The 19,838-nt window shown below is 40.9% G+C and overlaps 1 protein-coding gene across 2 annotated transcripts in view; it reads right to left on the bottom strand.

The window, feature by feature from the left end:
- SNX27 (sorting nexin 27) overlaps positions 1-18,376 on the bottom strand; it is a gene marked incomplete at both ends in the record, with an annotated part of 82,934 nt that extends 64,558 nt beyond the window's left edge. For both annotated transcript variants that reach the window (XM_084243245.1, XM_084243244.1), the window contains 2 exons: positions 304-535; positions 18,063-18,376. In XM_084243245.1, coding sequence (XP_084099371.1) covers positions 304-535; positions 18,063-18,376 — 546 coding nt within the window. The remainder of the gene's footprint in view (positions 1-303; positions 536-18,062) is intronic.
- Positions 18,377-19,838: the final 1,462 nt, after the last annotated feature.

Below are 19,838 nucleotides of genomic sequence, written 5' to 3' on the forward strand. Positions count from 1 at the left end.
TTGCCAAAACCAAACAAAACAGAACTCGCACATCTTTACAATGGGCCAGAATGCACACTTCAAACAGTCTGGAAGTAAAATGGAATTAAACTTAAGGAGAAGTAAAACCTGTCTTCATTACTGTAGTTCATCTCCAGCAATACACCAGGGTCAGTGTCTTGCATTTTTTGTTTGAACCCATTTTCCTGGAAGACAAACTGACCTATATTGCAGTGTTTTATTCTAGGGCTCTCACATATATAATAAATAAGGCTGGGGGAGCAAAAGCTAGATGTTTGAGGATTGAGTTGGGCTGACACTCACCACAAATTTCTCACCATTCTGCTCCACATGTTTGTATGTGGGGACCGATATGGGCACTGCTTGCTTTTCTGTGTAATCATAAAATGATTGTCCCAACGAGTCGTCACTGGGATCTAGGTTATCTGCCTCATGAGGAGGTACAGATAGCACTGTCAAGATCAATTCCTTCTCGCCTGCTCGGATCAGGTCCACCACCTGCTTGTGTGTCGCCCCCTCAACATTCACGCCGTTCCTAAGGGGAAAAAGGGAAAAAGACAATCCCATAAACCAGAAGGGTCCAAACACCTTATATCTCCACCCTCCTGCCCCCAACTCCAGTGTCACAAAGCATGAACCATAAAATCGAGAGATTAATTTGGTTCCAGAAAAGCTACTTATGTTCTAATAGATCACAATATGGAAAAGTGTGAACTTACGGTAGGGGGAGAAAATGGAAACAGGTGAGAGGACCTACCCTTCCTCTACACTCAATCCCATACAGAGCTTCAGGAAAACACATGGGAGAGAAGGTGAAGCTAAGAAGGAAATGAAGCTTTTAAAACTAAATAGTCCAATTTCCTCATCCTCACTAAGCATGGATATAATAAAAAGTGAACAATCCTGCTATTTGAACTAGACTTTATCCTTTTTAAACCTCCTGGGAGTTCTATTGAAAGAAAATTTTCACAACATGTATTTCCTTAATTTGTAAAGACTCAACAAGTACGACTTCAGATAACTGTTTGACATATATCTCAAAATCTACTCAAATTAGTCAACTTCATCAGTCAACTTTGCTTTATACAAAGTTTCACCGCCTTGAGAGTTAAATGCATTTATCTTCATACACACTAGTTTCTTTCTATCACTTGCTTTTTTTTAAGGCAAGGAGATGACCTCTCTAAAATGTCATTATCTGCCCCAATTTCCTTTGTTCTCCCAATCACTTCAATTAATCTCTCTTAGGATTCAATCTTTTTTTCTGCTCTGAGCTCTCTCACTTAAAGCCCTATGCAATTAATTCAAACTAAAAGATATACATCTAAAGTTATACAGAAAACCTACCTACTTATTTACCTTCCTGTTTCACTGGGTATAAAAGGTACAAGGTTTGAGGGCCTCCCTGGTGGCGCAAGGGGTTAAACACCGCACTATGAAGCAATCCAGAGCCTCTGCAGCACGAATTCGATCCCCAGGCAGCCAGGGAGCAACCCACATGGTGCAGGACACCTCTCCTGTCTCACTCGCTGCTCCCCTCGGCAGTATATTTCAGTCAGTCTGCCTGTTCGGTTCCCCACTCTGTCTCTGGTCAATCCTCTCACCGTCCACACCTCTGGCCTGTACCCCAGCTCTTGTATGCATAAATAAATAAATCTTTTAAAAAAAGAATAGCTAATATGTAAAAATATTTAAAAAAAAAAGGTACAAGGTTTGAAAGAACAAAAATTTTGTCAAGAAAGATGCTGAGTCTCACAAAACTCAGTAAACCAACTACCTTCCTGGAATGCTGACCCAGCCTGCTGTCTCAGCAAAACCCACTAGGCAGCAAAGCTGACCTGGGGGTTCCCTCCCATGGCTATCCCAGATAGTCAGGAAACACACACCTGGCCTCAGTCCATTGGATAAAAAGGTTTATCTACCTTGTAGAGTTTAACTCTTGTTCTGTCCTGTTCTAAGCCATTAACGTTTTTTTGTTCCTGAAAATTATGCTAAACTTTAGTAACAAGCCTTCCACACACTTTTCAGTCACTGGAGTTGTCTCTGTCAGTCTGGGATTTGAAACATCCATTTACATAAACAACAGGCAGGGGAGATTACACAGCTAGTTTCCTTCCGCATTTTAGTTTTAAAATATAGCCAGTAAATTCAGCACTCTTGACATTCCACAGCCCAAAGTCTAACTTACATGCAAAAAAAAAAAAAAAAAGTAATTTTACAACTGATTAGCTGTAGAAGAAAACAAAGCTTCTTCCACCGATGGAAATTTGGTTTTTTTAAATTTGTATCAGGACAGGCTAGTGATTAAAGAAGGAAAAAAAAAAAAACAACCAATGATTAACTCTTTGATCATAGAGCAGGATGATAACACACAAAGAAAACTGGATTTGGACTCAGATCTCCACCTGGACAATTTTCACGATTTCTCGGGTCACTCACTAGAATAAACCCTAAAAAAATGGCCAGAGAAATTTGAGTGGGGCTTACTTATCCCAACAGTAGCCAGAGAGAAAGGAAGTTTGCTTAGATTTCACTTCTCTGTTAGTAAGGCCAAGCTTCAAAGTGATTGTCATTCTAAAAACTTCTTAAAAAAAAAAAAAAGACAGGAAAGAACTACCAGTTATCACATCTTAAACATACTTGCTAATTTTTATTTGGTTCAAGTATAGAAGGAATGCTATACATTCTAAATTTTAATACAAACCTGATAATTCCTTCATTTGTCTGAGAATCAAATGAGGCCAGAAAAACCCCAGGATAATGATTTCATAAAGGACCCCCCCCCCAGCCCGATCAAAAATGAAGAGGACTTCATAGTCAAAAATTGTTTATATGACATCTTTTCCACAAGAATGCTACTACAGAGCCTCCCTGGTGGCGAAAGGGGTTAAGCACTGCACTATGAAGCAATATGCAGCCTCTGCAGCACAAGTTCAATCTCCGGCCCACTAGGGAGAAACCCAAATGGCAAGGCAGACCTCTCCTGTCTCGCACACTGCTCCCCTCAGCAGTGTATTTCAGTCAGTCTGTTCTGTTCCCCACTCTGTCTCTGGTGGATCCTCTCACCCACCCCCCACCCCACATCTCTGACCTGTACCCCAGCTCTTGTATGCATAAATAAATATTAAAAAAAAAAAGAATGCTACTACACCAAGCTCGAATTAGGTGTGGCCCAATTTGGACAATTTTAAAGACATAAATGAATGCAAAGTATAAATTCTTCAATAAAGAGAACTCGCAGCAGTACAGATTTCTGGCACAAAGAGTGTGTTCTGGAGTCACAGACCTGGGTTTGTGTACAAACATAACAGATGGGACCTCAGGTAAATTATTTAAATTCATTAATTTTAAACTGCATAATTTCCTAATCCATAATATGGGGCTAATAATACCTATAGTTAATGGACTTTTGAGAACTAAAATGAGGTACAATTCTGTAACATGGCAACTATTCAATGAATAGTAGCTATTCATATGATAGTATTTCTATCTGTTGGGCAAGTAGGTGAGTGGGATTCTGGCCTACTGGTGCCTTTCTATTAGGGATTTCACTTGCCTTTCTACTGTCTTTGTAATTTAATCTAGTTGGGATTCCTCTGAAAATAAGTGATTGAGCTCTCAACCAATGCTGATGTTAATCACAAAATAGTCCCCTTTCATAGGACCACTGCATCAGAGTAAGTCCTACATGGTGCAAAAGTACCAAATGACCAGTAAATTCTACCCATCTATGCTTCTTCCACAAAAGACAGTAGTTTAAACACACCATCAGGGCCTCCCTGGGGGTGCAGGTGGTTGAGCACAGCGCTACAAAGCTGTTCACAGCCTCTGCAGTGCCGGTTCGATTCCCGCCGGCCTTGAAGCAACCCACATGGCGAGCAGAACTCTCCTGTCTCGCCCACTGCTCCCCTCAGCAGTGTATTTTGTCAGTCTGCCTGTTCTGTTCCCCACTCTATCTCTGGTGAATCCTCTCACCCTCCCGTGCATCTGGCCTGTACCCCAGTTCTTGTATAAATAAATTATTTAAAAAAAAACACACCATCAAAAATTTTTCAACAGATACATGATTAAATAAATATAGCAAAACATTATAGTATCCAGGTGGTAGGTGTGCAGGGTATTCATTACACAATTCCTTCAACTTTTCGGTATGTTTAAAATGGTGGGGGGTAAAGACTACCAAAAAACAACTCACAAGTCAGACCAAAATTTTGCTTCCTTGGGCAACTAGATGATACCAAACTTAATCTGTAACTTCAGCATTGTAAAGATACACATGATAATTTTTTTTCAATTTTCACATTTTATATAAGACCAAAATTTGGCCCCATCAGAAAATGCTTTAGCTAGCTATTGGGAATAGCTTTCAATAAAACTTTTATTTACCAACGTTAGCCAGCTGAGGAAACTGCAAAGCTAATATAAACACTCCCAGAAGCAGGAGGGGGAAAGCTCTAAATAGTCAGAATATGTATGACTACTTGTATATAATGAAGACTAGGTAAGGACAGAAATATGACAAAGTCAATCACTTCATGTACCACAAGGAGTCTTTGTGGTAAACAGAATATTATCTTGACCTCCTATAACATATAAGAAAGTAATTAAAGGGTCAGTAGTTCCTCAGAGGCAGTTTGTAAAAAATTGTAGACTCCTATAACTGGCAAGCAGTAAGATATACTTTTCAATTTTGTAGATTAAAACACAAAGGCTACATGTCCACAGAATAGTTAAGAGTGGAAAAGCCAAGTTTTGCCAAGAAAGTGGAAGAACTAGAATTCTCATGACTGCTGATGGGAACATAAAGTAAAAATAACCTGGTAGTTAATTATAAAGTTAAATATATATTTAACATATGACTGAACAATTCCATTCCTAGGTTATTTACCTAAGACTAATCACAACATGTTCATGGAACCTTTATCCATGGCAGACCAAATATCTATCAAAAGGTGAAGAGATATGCAAATTATGGCATATTCATGCAATGGCGCATTACTCACCAATAAAAAGGACCTAACTACTAATATCTGCAACAACATGAATGGATCTCAAAAACATACTAAGCATCAGAAGTGAGAAGATTCCAATTATTTGAAGTTCCAAAACAGACAAAACTATAGTGGTAGAAATCAGATCAGTGGTTGTCTGTAGGAAGGAGGATGAGTATTGAATATAGAGGAACACTAGGAAGCTTTCTGAAGTGATGGCAGTGTTCTGTATCTTGATCAGGGTGGTGGTGAAACAGGTCTAAACTTTTTTTGGTCAAACCTTAGACACTACACTTAAAATGTGTACAGCCAAGTTTTGATTGTATCTAAAACTTTAATAAAGTTGATTTAAAAATAAAAATTGTTACATAATATCCTCACTTATGAGAATAGTAGTCCATCACAGACTGAAACAGACCCTATTCTACTAAATTACCCTTCTTTTTTTTTTGCTTCTATAAAACAATGTTATGAAAATCCTAGTAGATTAATCTATACACATATCTACAGCATGAAATTATTGATATTTAATGGATAAAACACATCCTCTTTCTTCACCACCCACATCTTCATGAAAAATAAACTAAGCCTTTGATATTTCTAAGTTTTACAAGCCTATTTCACACAAGTACGGAAGATAAAGTAAAGCCAGAGCAAGCTAGTTTTATACCGACTACTGACTTGGCTTTATATACTAATCTTCTATAAACAACAGGACAAATGTTTTGAACCAAGCATAGTTAAAAATCTCCACAACAGATAATAAAGTAACTAGAGAACAACATCTCTCTCATGTTTTATGCTTTAACCTGAGAGACAAGTTAAAACCAAACACAGGATTAAATACCATTATAGTGAATTACAAATATAATTCTGATTTTGTTTTTAGAGTCCTGAATTCCTCCTTAGATGTTAAAGCATTCAAGACAATAAACCATTTTCTTCTGACACTGTATTTGAAAAAAAATTGGTTCAGCCAAATATCTAACATTAAGAGAAACCTTTAAAGATACTTAAGTACATAAAGTACACGGACTAGGGGCCTCCCTTTGGCACAAGTGGTTAAGTCTTGGCACCGTGGGGCAGCCACTGCACCACGAGTTCAATCCCAGGCCAGGGTGCTGAGTTCAATCCCAGGCCAAGAAGCTGACCCACACAATACAGCAGACCTCTCCAGCAGCAGATCACTCCCATCTACTCACTGCTCCCCTCAGCGATATGTTTCAGTCAATCCACCTGCTCTCTGCTCCCTACTGTCTAGAGTGAATCCTCTTACCACTCCCCTCCCCCACCTCTGGCCTACACCCCAGCTCTGTATGCATAAATAAAAAAAATAAATTAAAAAAAAAGTTGTATAGTTCATATACTTTTTTTCTTTGGTCTTCCCAAAAAGAGGGGGAAATAACTAACTTATCAGATAAGTTGCTTACCATCACTGGAACTTTTTACCCTTGGCTGGTGTTCTAATCACAAAGAATCCTGCCTGAGGCAAAAAAAGTACAAATAAGACTCATCTGACTATCAACTTTAATGCCTCAAGCCAGAAGTGACAGGGTTTATTACCTGGAAATAATAACAGATTCTTCAAATCTTCTAATTTCAAGGGAATCTACAAAAGTATATTCATTTCTGAACAAATTAATCATATTTATGATTCAAGAAAATATATAATGAAACAGCTGTAAAATATTTTGGAAATATAAAATTATAATTAAGCTATTTAGAAGAAAAGTTCATTTGTTATCCAATAATTACCTCTAAGGTGAACGTAGCCATTTGTCCCCAAGAATAAAAAAAAAAAAAAACTTGTTCATTTCTTTTAGAATACCACATTCCAATCGTAGAATTTTAAAACAGCTTCCTGCACTAAAATTAATAAGGCCATAAACCTGAGTTCCAAACTGCCAGGACAAACCAAGTTTGGACCTACTGTTCTGTTATAATTGATGGGACCCTTTCATTTTCCAAAGAGTCTTGGTTTGAGTGATAAAATCCTCTTAGTTTTAGTGTATTTTATGTCTGGGAAACAAGGCAAGGGCACAAAAGTACTAATGGGGACTTTGAAGAATTGCTCTAAATTTGTTCATCTGATGGGAAGGAGGTAGAAAGAGGAGGATGGATGAGGTTAAAGCCGAGGCTGAGGCTTCAATCTTTATCTCCCCAGCAAACCCCATTCTGGTTAGGTACCTTACCTGGGTTTGCTCCAGGACTGAAATGATCTGTCAATCTGCTAGATTCCACAAGGACTACATGTTATTCAGCTTTCTAAACCTGGAGTCTAATAGCGTATTTGTCACAAAGTAAGTATGCATTAAATTTTTTACTGAATGAATGAAAAAAATTAAGGTTAACATGCAACTGTAGTAATGGCTTTTCTTTCATGCATTTCCATAATTTCACTCCTTATTTTTAACTTTTACACTGGTTTCACTGTACTAAAAATACTATGCAAGCTCTACATATTTCAAACTTTAGTGTTAGCGATCATTTTGCTCTCTAGTATGGAAGGCTTGAAATAAGGCTTAAAAAGAAAGTATGGTGATCAATTACGTAAGCAACTTCAAAGTGAAGCTTTTATTCAAATATTTGGAAAATAAAAGTGAGGAAATTGTTTTATTAGTCACTATAAATCAATGTATGTATGGACATTAAGCCCAAGGATAGCAAAATGAAGAAGAAATCAAAATGTTGACATTTTAAAAACAAGCCTTTATTTCCACTGAATTCTGGGAATAATCTATTGTAATTGCACTGCTTCATCTCATGAAAACTAAATACACCACACTTAGTATAAAAACATATAATTGCAATGGATTTCCTCAGGACATAAAGGCTAAAGAATTACCAGTAAGGGTGGCCTCCCTGGTGGCGCAAGGGGTTAAGCACTGCACTATGAAGCAATCTGCAGCCTCTGCAGCATGAGTTCAATCCCCTGGCCAGCCAGGGAGCAACCCACATGGCGCAGCAGACCTCTCCTGTCTCGCCCTCTGCTCCCCCCAGTCAGTATGCCTGTTCTGTTCCCCACTCTGTCTTTGGTGAATCCTTTCACCCACCCGCACCGCTGGCCTGTACCCCAGCTCTTGTATGCATAAATAAAGAAATCTTTAAAAAAAAAAAAAAAGAATTACCAGTAAGGTCTTACAGGACATTTTGCTTGGTATCAGTTTTTGTCTTTAAAAAACTTGATGCTGCATACATTGTGCAAAAATGAAAAATGTAAAAACTATATAAAAATTAAAAAAAACTTGAGCATAAAACAACTTTATGGTTCTATTCAAACATAAGGCTGATGGTTGTAAGGGGTTACTTCACACTGTGGGAACAATGAATGTTAGAGATGAGTAAGAAAGTGGCTAATAAGCATAATGGCTTCCCTAGCCTAACTCACTCACTTCCCTCCTATGGACACTATTTTTGAGGGACCCTCACTAACTTATTCATCAGCAAAACAGTCTGTCCTAAATCATTTCCCAACACCAACTTAGTGCTGGAATATCTACTACATTTTGAACCACTGCCTACACGGCTAGTTTCAATGCAACCCCCAAAAGTTTCCAATTTGGAATATTGATCAAGTTAATTAAGTAAAATCCAGCTTTATCAACAATCTTAGTTTGCAAAAGAGGTAAATTATCAAAGAGGGAATCTTAATTTTTTAAGGTTCTATTTCACTACTATTGTAACAGGATAGTGCCCAGGAAAAGGGGAGGTTCCAGGTTCCCTGCCCCACCCAAGGGAGGGTGGAGCTGAGCAGGGAAGAGAAGAGGCTGGAGAGGAGACAGCAGAAGGGAGGAAAGCAGGACAGAGAGCAAGGAGGAGACCTGGAGGAGGCACACAGAGCAGAGTCCTGAACTGGTTGAAACAGATGTGGGTGAAAAACCTGTGGGTAGGTTAACAATGGCAGCTTTTATCTTGATTTTGCTCTTTTCCTTCCAGACTTGTCTAGCTGTTTCTGACCCTTTTCTACGGGTCCCCGAAGGTATTTTAGACTTGTACCACTTTCAGGCCTTGCTCTGGGACAACCCCATTTGGGTAGACTTTTACCCACGAGGGGATGGATAACTTTGGGTACTTGATTTAGAAACTGTATTCTTTGTCTTTTCTGTATTATTCACTAATTGTATTAAAGTTCCTTTCCATTAAAGGACTTACATGTTTTGTCTTGATGCGGCAGATGGCAGAACCTATTTAGAGCAGGCAGGTTTGGGGTTCTGGGGTGCCCTTCTCCCTGCCCTATATCACATTCTGAATTACTACTTAATGCAATTAAAAGCATGATTCCTCATGTGATCTGGTAAGATTGTTTTGGTGACAGCCTGGACCCTGAATCCCAATATCCATTTCCTAAATACCCAGTCACAGAGGTACTATACCTGAGTGTGAACAGAAATGTCTATCACTACCACTGAGCGTGCAAAGAGCTCAAAATACCTTGATTTATGAAAGATAGCCTCTAAATACTAATAATGAGATATACTTTTGAAACACGGCCCTTTAGCAATTAAACACCACCCTTAATCCAAATTAAATTTGGGAAATTTCTCTTGGAAACTAAGGAATAGACTAGTTTCGTAAATTGTAGTGTATTTCAACATACTGAAACAAGAAGGAAGGTTTAAGACCTTTTCTTCGTCAGCAATATAAATCTGAGATGCAGTATGTAACTCATAAAAGAAACTTCAGTGTCACATTTCCTTGACTTCAAAACACCAAGTAGAGAGAACAAGTCATTGCTATTTCTAAGCAAAGATAGATGCAGGCTACTTATCTTGAGAAAACAGAGCTAAAAGCAGTTCTTAGCCCTACCAGTATCAAAATGACCACACTAATGGGTAAAAAGAACTAAGTAACCCACAACTCAGAAGACAAACTATACACTTTGCAAATCACAGACTTTATACATGATTGAACTCATCCACAAAAGTTTCCAAAACTTTTAATAGATTTTCCATGATCACCAAATATTAAATCAATCAATTTCCCATCTTTTAAAAACATAGTAAGCAAAACCAAAACTAGACAATCACAGATATAAAAGTACTGCAACACTGAGGGGGAGGAAAAGACAGTTTCCTAGTTAATCTCCTTGGATAGTTCTGCAAGAGTAATCAGCCTCTTGAGCAGCTGGGAGAACATCCACACAAGCAGCTGACTCTCTGCAGACTGTTCTGTACTTTTCCAAAGAGAAGTAAATGAATTACTTGTGCTTCAAGTCCATAGAATACATAGATGTGTCATCTAATCTTGCTCTGAGGCCTGACACAAGAATCTGTAATTCCAGATAGCTTAAGCAAAAACAAATCATTTTTAAATAATGTTTTTATAACAATGAAAGTTCACTGAGGTAAGTACACATAAGCATATTCAAATACAGCTCTTCACTCTGCAACTTTCATACCATACAGATAGGTGTATCTCCTCAACCATTATGAGAACCTTAGTTAGCAGGGCACAGTAAGTAATAAAAGAGACAGCCAAATGATAGACAGCATGCACATAAACACCACATCACAAAATTCAAAGCTGAAGTACCCCTCAGAGCAGAGAGAGAAGACAAAAACTCACTCTGGCCACCACCAATCCTTTAACTTATTTGAAGGGTCGTTATATGAACTATTTTAAAAGTAGACTGCAGATCTAAACCTTAGCACTATATTAAGTTCGCTGTCTCTTCAGTCCCCTTAAGCACCAACAAGTAGCTTCAAGATAAAAGATTTAAACTAAAAGAGGCATCTTCAGATCAAGCCTATCAACTTGGAGGGAAGTACAGCCATAACAGAATCTCACACGTAGGGCAAAGAGCACAAGTGAGCCTGCAGCACCTTAAGATGCAAACTTAGCAACTATGAACACAACAGTAACTAATAAAACAGGGAAATGAATTATCTGAGAAGCGAGAGCGGACTGTGAAGTAAAATACATATACAAATTAAAGGCAACCAGCTCCCACCAGCTGTTCCCAGTTCTGGATGTTAGAGCTTAGTTGTTCTTAAATCCCTTCTTTATATAGTACAAGACAGCCCAAGAGACTAGATGCTCTGAAATTCTTCTAAGTCTCAAAGTGATTTTCCTGTTTGGCCTTGAAAAGGTTATTCAACTCTTTGGGTAAATAATTAAACAAAAACTTAACTCATAAAAAGCTCTAGATATTAATGTATATACATTCAACTGTATCTTACTTCAAGAAGACAATAAAATCCAATTTACTTAGCATTGTATTCAAAGCCTTTTTTGATCAAGCACAACTGTCTACAAATAGCAACTCTAAATTTCTTGTTACCCTAAGACCTTTTCACATCCTCCCCCACTTGATCATGTAGTTTCCTCAGTCTATAGACTCATTCCCCCTTCTCTGCCTCCTGAAATTAATACCTGCCCTTCAATCACAGTTTAAAGCCTTCTCTTACCTGTCTACCCACCATTTTTCTCAAGCATAGTCACTCTCTCCCAATCCCCATCATGTTTTTTGTTTATCTCCATCACTACATTTTTGCTTTACAGAGTAAATGGTTTACCTGTACCTTCCCATGCCATGTAAACTTCTCAAGGGCAAGAGTGACTCATATAAGCATAACAGCACTTTGCAGAGTTTGTGCTTAATTATGGAACCAGACTGAATATGAGGTGGTATTAGTGGGCCAACATTAGAAAAGTCATGCCCTAAATCATTGTTTTTCAGATAGTGGATTACAGCTTAATGTGTCATAAAAGTAATGTAGTGGGCCACTATTAGCATTCAAAAAACAAAACAAGGGCCTCCCAGGTGGCGCAGCAGTTGAGCGCTGGGTTGCGAAGCTGCCCGCAGCCTCTGTGGCGCAGGTTCAATCCCTGGTTGCTCCCCGGCCACCGGAGGAGGGTCCCCCATGATGCGCAGACCTCTCCTGCCGCCCGCTGCTCCCCTCAGCAGTGTACTTCGGTCCTTATGCCTGCTCTGCTCCCCGCTCTGGCTCTGGTGAATTCTCTCACCCTCCTGCACTTCTGACTGTACCCAGTGCTTGTATAAATAAATAAATAAATCTTTAAAAAAAAAAAAAAATCCCTTCCCCCCCCCCAACATTGAACAGACTGAAAATTACCAGTGTGTGATACTATCAAAAACAGTTTTGTGAAACCTCTCGGGTGTTTTGTTTTTGGGGGGTACTTAGCTTGTAACATAAAATGTATCTATAACTGGGCTGCAATTAAAAAAATATTTTTAAACTGCTTAGGTACTAATTTCCAAATACGGGCTGGAATTGTACCACTTACTAGATTGCCCAAGTGAAGTACAGAAGTCATCTATTTAGATGGCTGATAGCTGAAGAGCAGAATGACTTAACTAACCTAACCACCACAAGAGCCTTTGGGTCAGTAATATCATCTAACAAAAGAACTCACCACAGGTCATGCTTCCAAAGCACTGTGCAGTGATGGTAAATTCTAAATGTTTACTTGTCAGTTGAGTCTCTATGCTTATCTACCAGATCATAAGAATTATTCCCAATGGGACATATCTTAAAAAATAATTATGCTTTAAAGCATGGTAACAAACCCTCACCTGAAACAAACTACAGTGATAGCTGGAAAGAAAACTGTTCTTCACTTATATGACCCAGACAACCTACATATTATTAAAAAAAGATCTTTTCCTGGTAACACAGTTGTGGAAAATTTTTATTTTTTTAAGTTTTACTGATTTGGGGCCTCCCTGGTGGTGCAAGAGATTAAGTCTCAGCCCCATGAAACTATCAGCAGGCAGCCACTGCGTCATGAGTTCGATCCCCCACCAGGGAGATAACCCACATGGCGCAGGAGACCTTTCCTGTCTCACCCACTGCTCCCCTCAGGAGTGTATTTCAGTCAGTCTGCCTGTTGTGCTCCCACTCTGTTTCAGGTTAATCCTCTCAACCCCCACCACCTCTGGCCTACACTCCAGCTCTTGTATGCATAAATACATAAGTCTTTAAAAAAAAGCTTTATTGATTTGCCACTAGTTTATAGTGGAAATGATTCCTAGGGGAAAGTGATGCTATTTTCAAATTTAGCTTGCCATTTCAGCTTTGTATGGAATTTAAACTACTTCTTTGGGTTAAAAGTGTGATTGGCATGCTCTCTTCACTGATAACCAATTGAGAAAAACATCAACAATAAGGGCAAAGAATGAGTGTTTTGATCTCCTGCCTCCTAGCCAATTCAACAATCAGAGTATGGTAAAGATGTAAGACAGTTATATTTCATAACAACAGAACCAAAGCTCAACTGCCATTCAAGTTCACAGAAAGGTAACTGAATTTTAAGATTTTTTAAGAGACTATTCACAATAATAACAGTTGTCTACTAAAAGTAAAGTGCAACTGAGAAAATAAATGGAAGATATACTGGATTTAGAATCCAGGGATGTGGGTGTAAGTCTGGTTAACATTCCTTAGTACAACACTCAGTATCCTCTCTTATTTATAAAATAAGGATAACATGCATACATACATTCAATCAGTGAGTATTTACTGAATCACATTTCTAGGTGTCACTAGACTAGGAAAACAATGTATACAGTCCCCCTGCCCTCAAGGAACTTGTACTTTCCCTCCTTTCCAGGTTGTTGTGAAGATCAAATGTAAAAACCCTGTGCAAACCATAACACACTGTAGACACTGCAAAGCTGAACAACAATTATTATTACTATTAACTTGTTCTACCTCTTAACCATTCATTTTATTACAACAGCTTAGCAAGACTCAATACCTTGCTACTAAACTGATTTTCCAAAGGGCTGGAGCTCAGAAGCCTAACAAAAATCACAATTTGTCATTATAATTCTTAATTTATGACTCTCAAATGAACTAAGAACCCAAGGCCTATAATTTGCAGTGTTGCTCCAGATACAAGTTAGTATGTGGGCTGCATGACCCACACAGAGCAAGGGAGTAAAAAATTATAATTCCTAGGTCCCGAGTAAGATTTACTAAATCATACTCCTCAAAGGGTGAGTCTGAGAATCTATACTTTTGATGAGCACACCTGATGAATCTTATGGTCACTAAAGTTTGAGAATCACTACACAAAAATTTCCTTTCATCAAAAACACCATTTCCCAAATCTACCTAAAAAATCTGAGCCAAGTAGAATTCAGCTAAAATTGAGAAAGCAACTCTTTAAAAAGATACTTAGTCAATGTTACATGACATTCAACTTGTAAAAATACTTCTTATGGCATCCATCTTTCACATATAATGAAACAAAGAAGAATGCCCACCACGTATTCCTAGGTTACTAAAATTAAACTTTCAACTGATAAGTATCAGTCTTCTTAACTATAAGACATCAGATATTAATTTTTCATATAGTTTAATTCTAACAAGGGAAAGTTGATGGGTATATTACCAGGTGGCCATCGAGGAAAAACACAAACTCTCTGTCTAGCACAAATGTATTATGATCTTGAGTGTTTACAAGCCAAACTTAGGGGTTCATTCTTAAATAAAGACCACACTCTCCAAACAACAAAGAGACAAAACAAATTAGACAAAGAACAAATCTAGTCTCTCAAAAACATAGAGATGGTACCATCTCCACAGCCACTGCACATTTAAACCCCTCTAATGGAATCTCTCAAGAAATCAATCAAGAGTCCTTGGAACTACTTTAACCTTAAGAAAACTAACAAGTCAAATGTTACTTCACATATTATATAATTAATGCAAAGACATTTATTTTGGTCCTATTTGTTGAAAACATCCATCTCTCGTTAGCCTTCAGGTGTATACACATCAAAAGATAGACACTCAAAATGTGTCACTCTGGGAAAAATTATAAGGTAGAGATTACGGTTGCTTGTCGAGAAAACCTTCCATCTGCAGTAGAAGTCAGAGCCCAGAGGGCTTGTTCATACTGTAGTACAAAGATCTGAAACATCTCTTTCCCAAACCAGTTAGAAACTAGTCTACTTGAAGGGAGAAAGGACAAACTGAACTACACTGATTTTGTTTAACTACTATTCCAAGATTCAGTGAGGACTGTGCCTTGGTAAGCAGACTACCAAAAAAAAAAACAAAAAAAAACAAAACAAAAAAAAAAAAAACAACAAAAAACCACAAACACAAAAATTGATGTTCTTACTTTGCTCCAAATTTGTATTCCCTTAATTTCAAAGTTACTCTGTTCTTTCACACCTTTATCAGTCGTATAAAGAGCTGTACTATATAAAAATTGGGATAACATAATTTTGTAGAGGATGAAAGAATCTAAAATAAGACGTGTAGGTTAAATAGCAATTTTCAAGGTCTAAATATCCACCTATGACTTGATACAAACTCTATACATTAGTAATCTACCTGTGCCTAATCCTGACCCCACTTAGCACTTCATTAACATGCAAAGGTTTCCTGGGACAAGAAAGAGCATAACTTAAAGAATTGGGGGTGGGGGGAGCCTCTATGTCGTGTTGCCTAGAGAACACTTTAAGAAAATTAACAACTACCTGAAATCAAAATAAGTAGCAGACACAAGTATCCCTCAAGTCTCCTGTCTATTTGGATGCTGATATCCCCCTCCAACTTGAAAATCTAAGAAGATACAGACTTTGGAAGAAGGAAAAGAAAAAGAAACTGCACAGATGAGGTCTCAAGGGATTTATCAACTAGCACAGTTCTGCATTGCAACTATCACTATTTCCACTATAGTGGCAGAGACACTTCAAAGATGGGAAAATCAAAATGCAGCTGTAAAGTGACAAACCAATGCCAAGATGTCTGATCATCACAACTTTTCAGAGAAAGGTTCTCCAAGCAAAGAGTGTGTTTTTGCCCTCCCCACTAAAAGATACAAAGCTCTCTATTTACCACTAAGGATGTGCCAAAATGTAATGTCTTTTTATTTATTTTTTTTTTTTTAGGAGGAATGGGCCTAGATTGGAATCCTGGGCCTCTTAAGTCCTTCTACCTGCCCTAGGTGATCTTCCCAGGCCTTCTTTCTCCTTTACAGTACTAAGTTTATGTCTCAGTACTACTACAAAAACCACAATAGAAGCAAGAAGTCAGCAGCTATATTAGTCGAGATATATACATGTGTATCTATATTTGCAATGGTAGATCACATTAGCTGTAACTATCTGCAGAATTATTTGTCTCATTTTAGTTCCTTTAGCTCCTGTAAAGAGTAAATAATTGGGAATTTTACAATGAATTTATAATTCTAAGTAAATATATTAGTTTTACTAAATTTAAAAGTAAGCCAAGAGCTGAATCCAAAGTTAACTTCTAAAGATAAAGACAACCAATCCCAGGAGCATCTATTAGAAGGGTACACCAGTCACAGACTCTGTGTTATCTAAAAAGAACACAATTAGGTGACCAGGTGAAAAGCAAAAGGTCACTATTATCTGAATACCCTGCTCCCCAAAAGATCAGGTATATATAGCCAAAGCATATTAGAAAAGACTATACAGGATATTAATGGGGGAGGAGGGAGCATCTATTTACAGAAAGGACAGAGGAAAGGTATACAATCTTCAATCACTTGCTTTGGTGAGATACTCCTCCTTCAGGTGGAAGGGAAGAGGAAACAGATAGTGGACACCATAGAATAAGACTATCAAGAATAAGGGCAGGGGACCTAAGATGAATAAAGAGGGATCCACACCTCTACAACCCAGATATTTCAAGATACTATCCCATTTGACAGACCCTGGCTAAACCTCTTTTAGTAGAGAAAAGACTGAAGGATTAAAATATCATTTATTTCAAAAACAGAGTTCATGAGGGCAAATCCAAACACTAAGGGAAAGGGCAAAAGCGTGAAAAACAGACATACAAGATAGACTCGGTAAAGAGAAAGACACAGGATTGAACGCTGCTAAGAATGGAGATCAAGTGACCATATATCCCCCACCAGGCAACCAGCAATCACTATGCAAATTTTAATACAAAGTATAAAAACACAAATGTTAACACTTGGGTTAGAGCAGGGGAGGAGGTCTGCACAGAAATTGCAAGACAAGGCAGCATCCTGTCAGAGCGTTAGGGGATGAAGTGGGGAGGTGAGAAGGAAGGAGTAGGTAGGGGGAGGGACTGCAGCAGGGAAAGAGGATGGGTTGCAGCAGCAGGAGCCTAGGCAGACAAGGAAGGGGAGCAATCTAGAGGACAGAAGGAGTGGATAAAGTCAAGGGTGGGATCACAAGAGGACAGAGCAGGAGAATGGAACCAGTATACCCTGAAAAAGAGGGGACAAAGACCCGATGGGGAGACTGTGAATTGGGGGGGAACTAGGAGGTTAACAACTCTACCATGAACCTGACAAGAAGTAGGAGGACCGTGCAGGAGTGAAAACAGGGGGGGCAGAACAGGGATGCACTCAGAGCAATGTAGAGCTGGAGACACTGGACTCAGAACCACGGTGTAACAGGGAATGCCAGTACCTGCAGTGCCCAAGACACCCACCTCCCCACAGAAAAAGCACCTAAGGGTCCATAAAGGAGGGACACCCAGAGCTTGAGCAAGGAGGGGAGGGAGACACAGTAGGACAGAAAAACACACGGGGTGCTTAATGAAGCTTAAGCACACGGAGAAGGCAACTGGGGGAAGAGCGCGCGTGGAGGAGTGATGCGCCGGGAGGCAAAGTGGAGAGTAGCAGAGAGGTCCTGCCTACTTGGTCTAGAGGGCAGAAGGGACGGTCCACGGGAGCCGCGGGCAGTGGTGGCGAACGAGAAACTAGGATGCTAAGGACGAGAACTTGGGGAGGACACGACAGGGGACAGGGGTTGGGTCCGAAAGGGAGGCGCTGTCAGCGGGGAGCAGGCGGGGTCAGCACGCGCAGAGCCGGGCAGGCAGCGAGGCGCGGCCAGCAGCGCGCCACAGGGGGAGGCGGGGGGCAGCGAGGCAGCCACGGGAATGGGGGCAGGGACCCCAAGTGGGGACCTGAGGGAGGGAAGTGGGGGCAGCAGACGCCCGGGGAGGGACGGCCCCCCCCAGGGGGTGCGGGGCCTGAGGGAAGCGGGGGTCGGCGGGGCGGCTGAGGAGAGGCGCGGCCTGAGGGTGACAGGGGCGAGGGGCGATGCGGGGACAGGCGGGAGGGGCGGCGGTCAGCCCGGATACTCACACCTCCAGAATGCGGTCCCCCTTGCGCACCCCGGCCCGGTCGGCCGCCCCCCCGGGCAGCACGGCGCTCACATGCTGCAGCGGCGCGTACAGCTCCCCGTTGATGCTCCGCAGTTGCCCGCCCTCGCTCACTTGGCCCCGCACGTTGAAGCCGTAGCCGGACTCGGACTTGACGATGCGCACGACCCGCGGGCCGCCGCCGCCTCCACCGCCGTTCCCGGCGCAGTGGAGCCCAGACCCCCCGCCGCCGCCGCCGCCGCCGCCGTTCCTGTGAGGGGCTGAGGGGTGAATCCCTTCCCCGTCCTCGTCCGCCATCTTGCGAGCTAGCGAGCCGTCCCCCCGCCCCCCTACGCCTCCACTCCCTCCCCGCGCGCGCGCGCCCTGCCAGCAACCGCGCGACCCCCGGCGCGCGCCCGCTCCGCCGCCCGCGGACTCCAGTCGGCCGAGGAGCGGCCGGCGGTGGTAGAAGGGGTGGCAGGGGGCGGAGAGAGAGCGAACGGTTGGGCACCGTGGAGCCTCTTGGGAGATGTAGTTTCTAGGTGGTGGGGGCGGGGAGGGGCTAGAGCCAGGCCGGAGCTGAGGTGATGCGACGCGATTGGGAGCAAAGCCTGCTGGGAGTTGTAGTTTGTCGTGTGTGCGCTGAGGCATTTCATCTCTGGAAATACTAACCCAGCATGTGCGTGTGTGATTGAGCTGTTGACGTCGGCGAGGGTTTTTTTTTTTTTTCCTTTTCTTTGATAGTCTATGGACACACTATCACTGTCCTAAACGTTAGGACACACTAACATTTGTGATTCGGCAGCTTAAATTGTAAAAATTCATTTGTTCAGTACTTTGTATGTTTGCATATGTTGTATTATCACATGGCCGCAACCTCGTGAGCCCTGAAGCGTGAGTTCCTTTCTCTGTTTCTCATATGGGAAACAACCTCAGAATGCCCAAAGTCATCTTAAGGCTGTTGCTTAAGGTTCTTAAGTAACAGGAACTAAGGCCCGGTTATTTTTGCACAACTTCTTTTAATTGCAACTACCTAAAAATTGCGCCGTAGGTATACCAAAAGCATATAGAGGAAACTAAGGTCTCAGTGGCTATTAAAGTGACTAAGTGATCATTTCAATTCAGCAATGATTTTGAAGTTACCTTTCTTTCAAATTTACTTTGTTTCCGCCAGTGGCATAGAAGTCTTGGCGAATGGCAGCAATTTAATGTTTTTGGATACCCACCCAAACACAAACTTAACAGATATGGTGAATATCCGGCAAACACAAGAGCAGGAGCAAAAACAATGAAAATGGTTTATTTAAAAGCACCGTCGAGGGCCTCCCCGGTGGCGCAGCGGTTGAGCGCTGGGTTGCGAGGCTGCGCGCGGCCTCTGCGGCGCCGGTTCGATCCCCGGCTGCTCCCCGGCCACCAGAGGAGGGTCCCGTATGGCGCGCAGACCTCTCCTGCCGCCCGCTGCTCCCCTCAGCAGTGTACCTCGGTCCTTCTGCCTGCTCTGCTCCCCGCTCTGGCTCTGGTGAATTCTCTCACCCTCCCGCGCTTCTGACTGTACCCAGTGCATGTATAAACAAAACAAACAAACCAGCAAACAAATAAATAAAGCATGCCTCTATAAAAAAAAAAAATATATAAAAAAAAAAAATAAAATAAAAGCACCGTCGAACAAGCATCCCAGGCGAGGTAGGATCATTGTCAGTTCTCTTACAGAATTTGCAGCCTCCGGTGCATTTTGCAGTGCTCTAATGTTTGAGATAGGATCACAGACAAACAGCAAGAG

This window comes from Talpa europaea (assembly GCF_964194135.1).
Source record: "Talpa europaea genome assembly, chromosome: 9".
NCBI classification, from domain to species: Eukaryota; Metazoa; Chordata; class Mammalia; order Eulipotyphla; family Talpidae; genus Talpa; species Talpa europaea.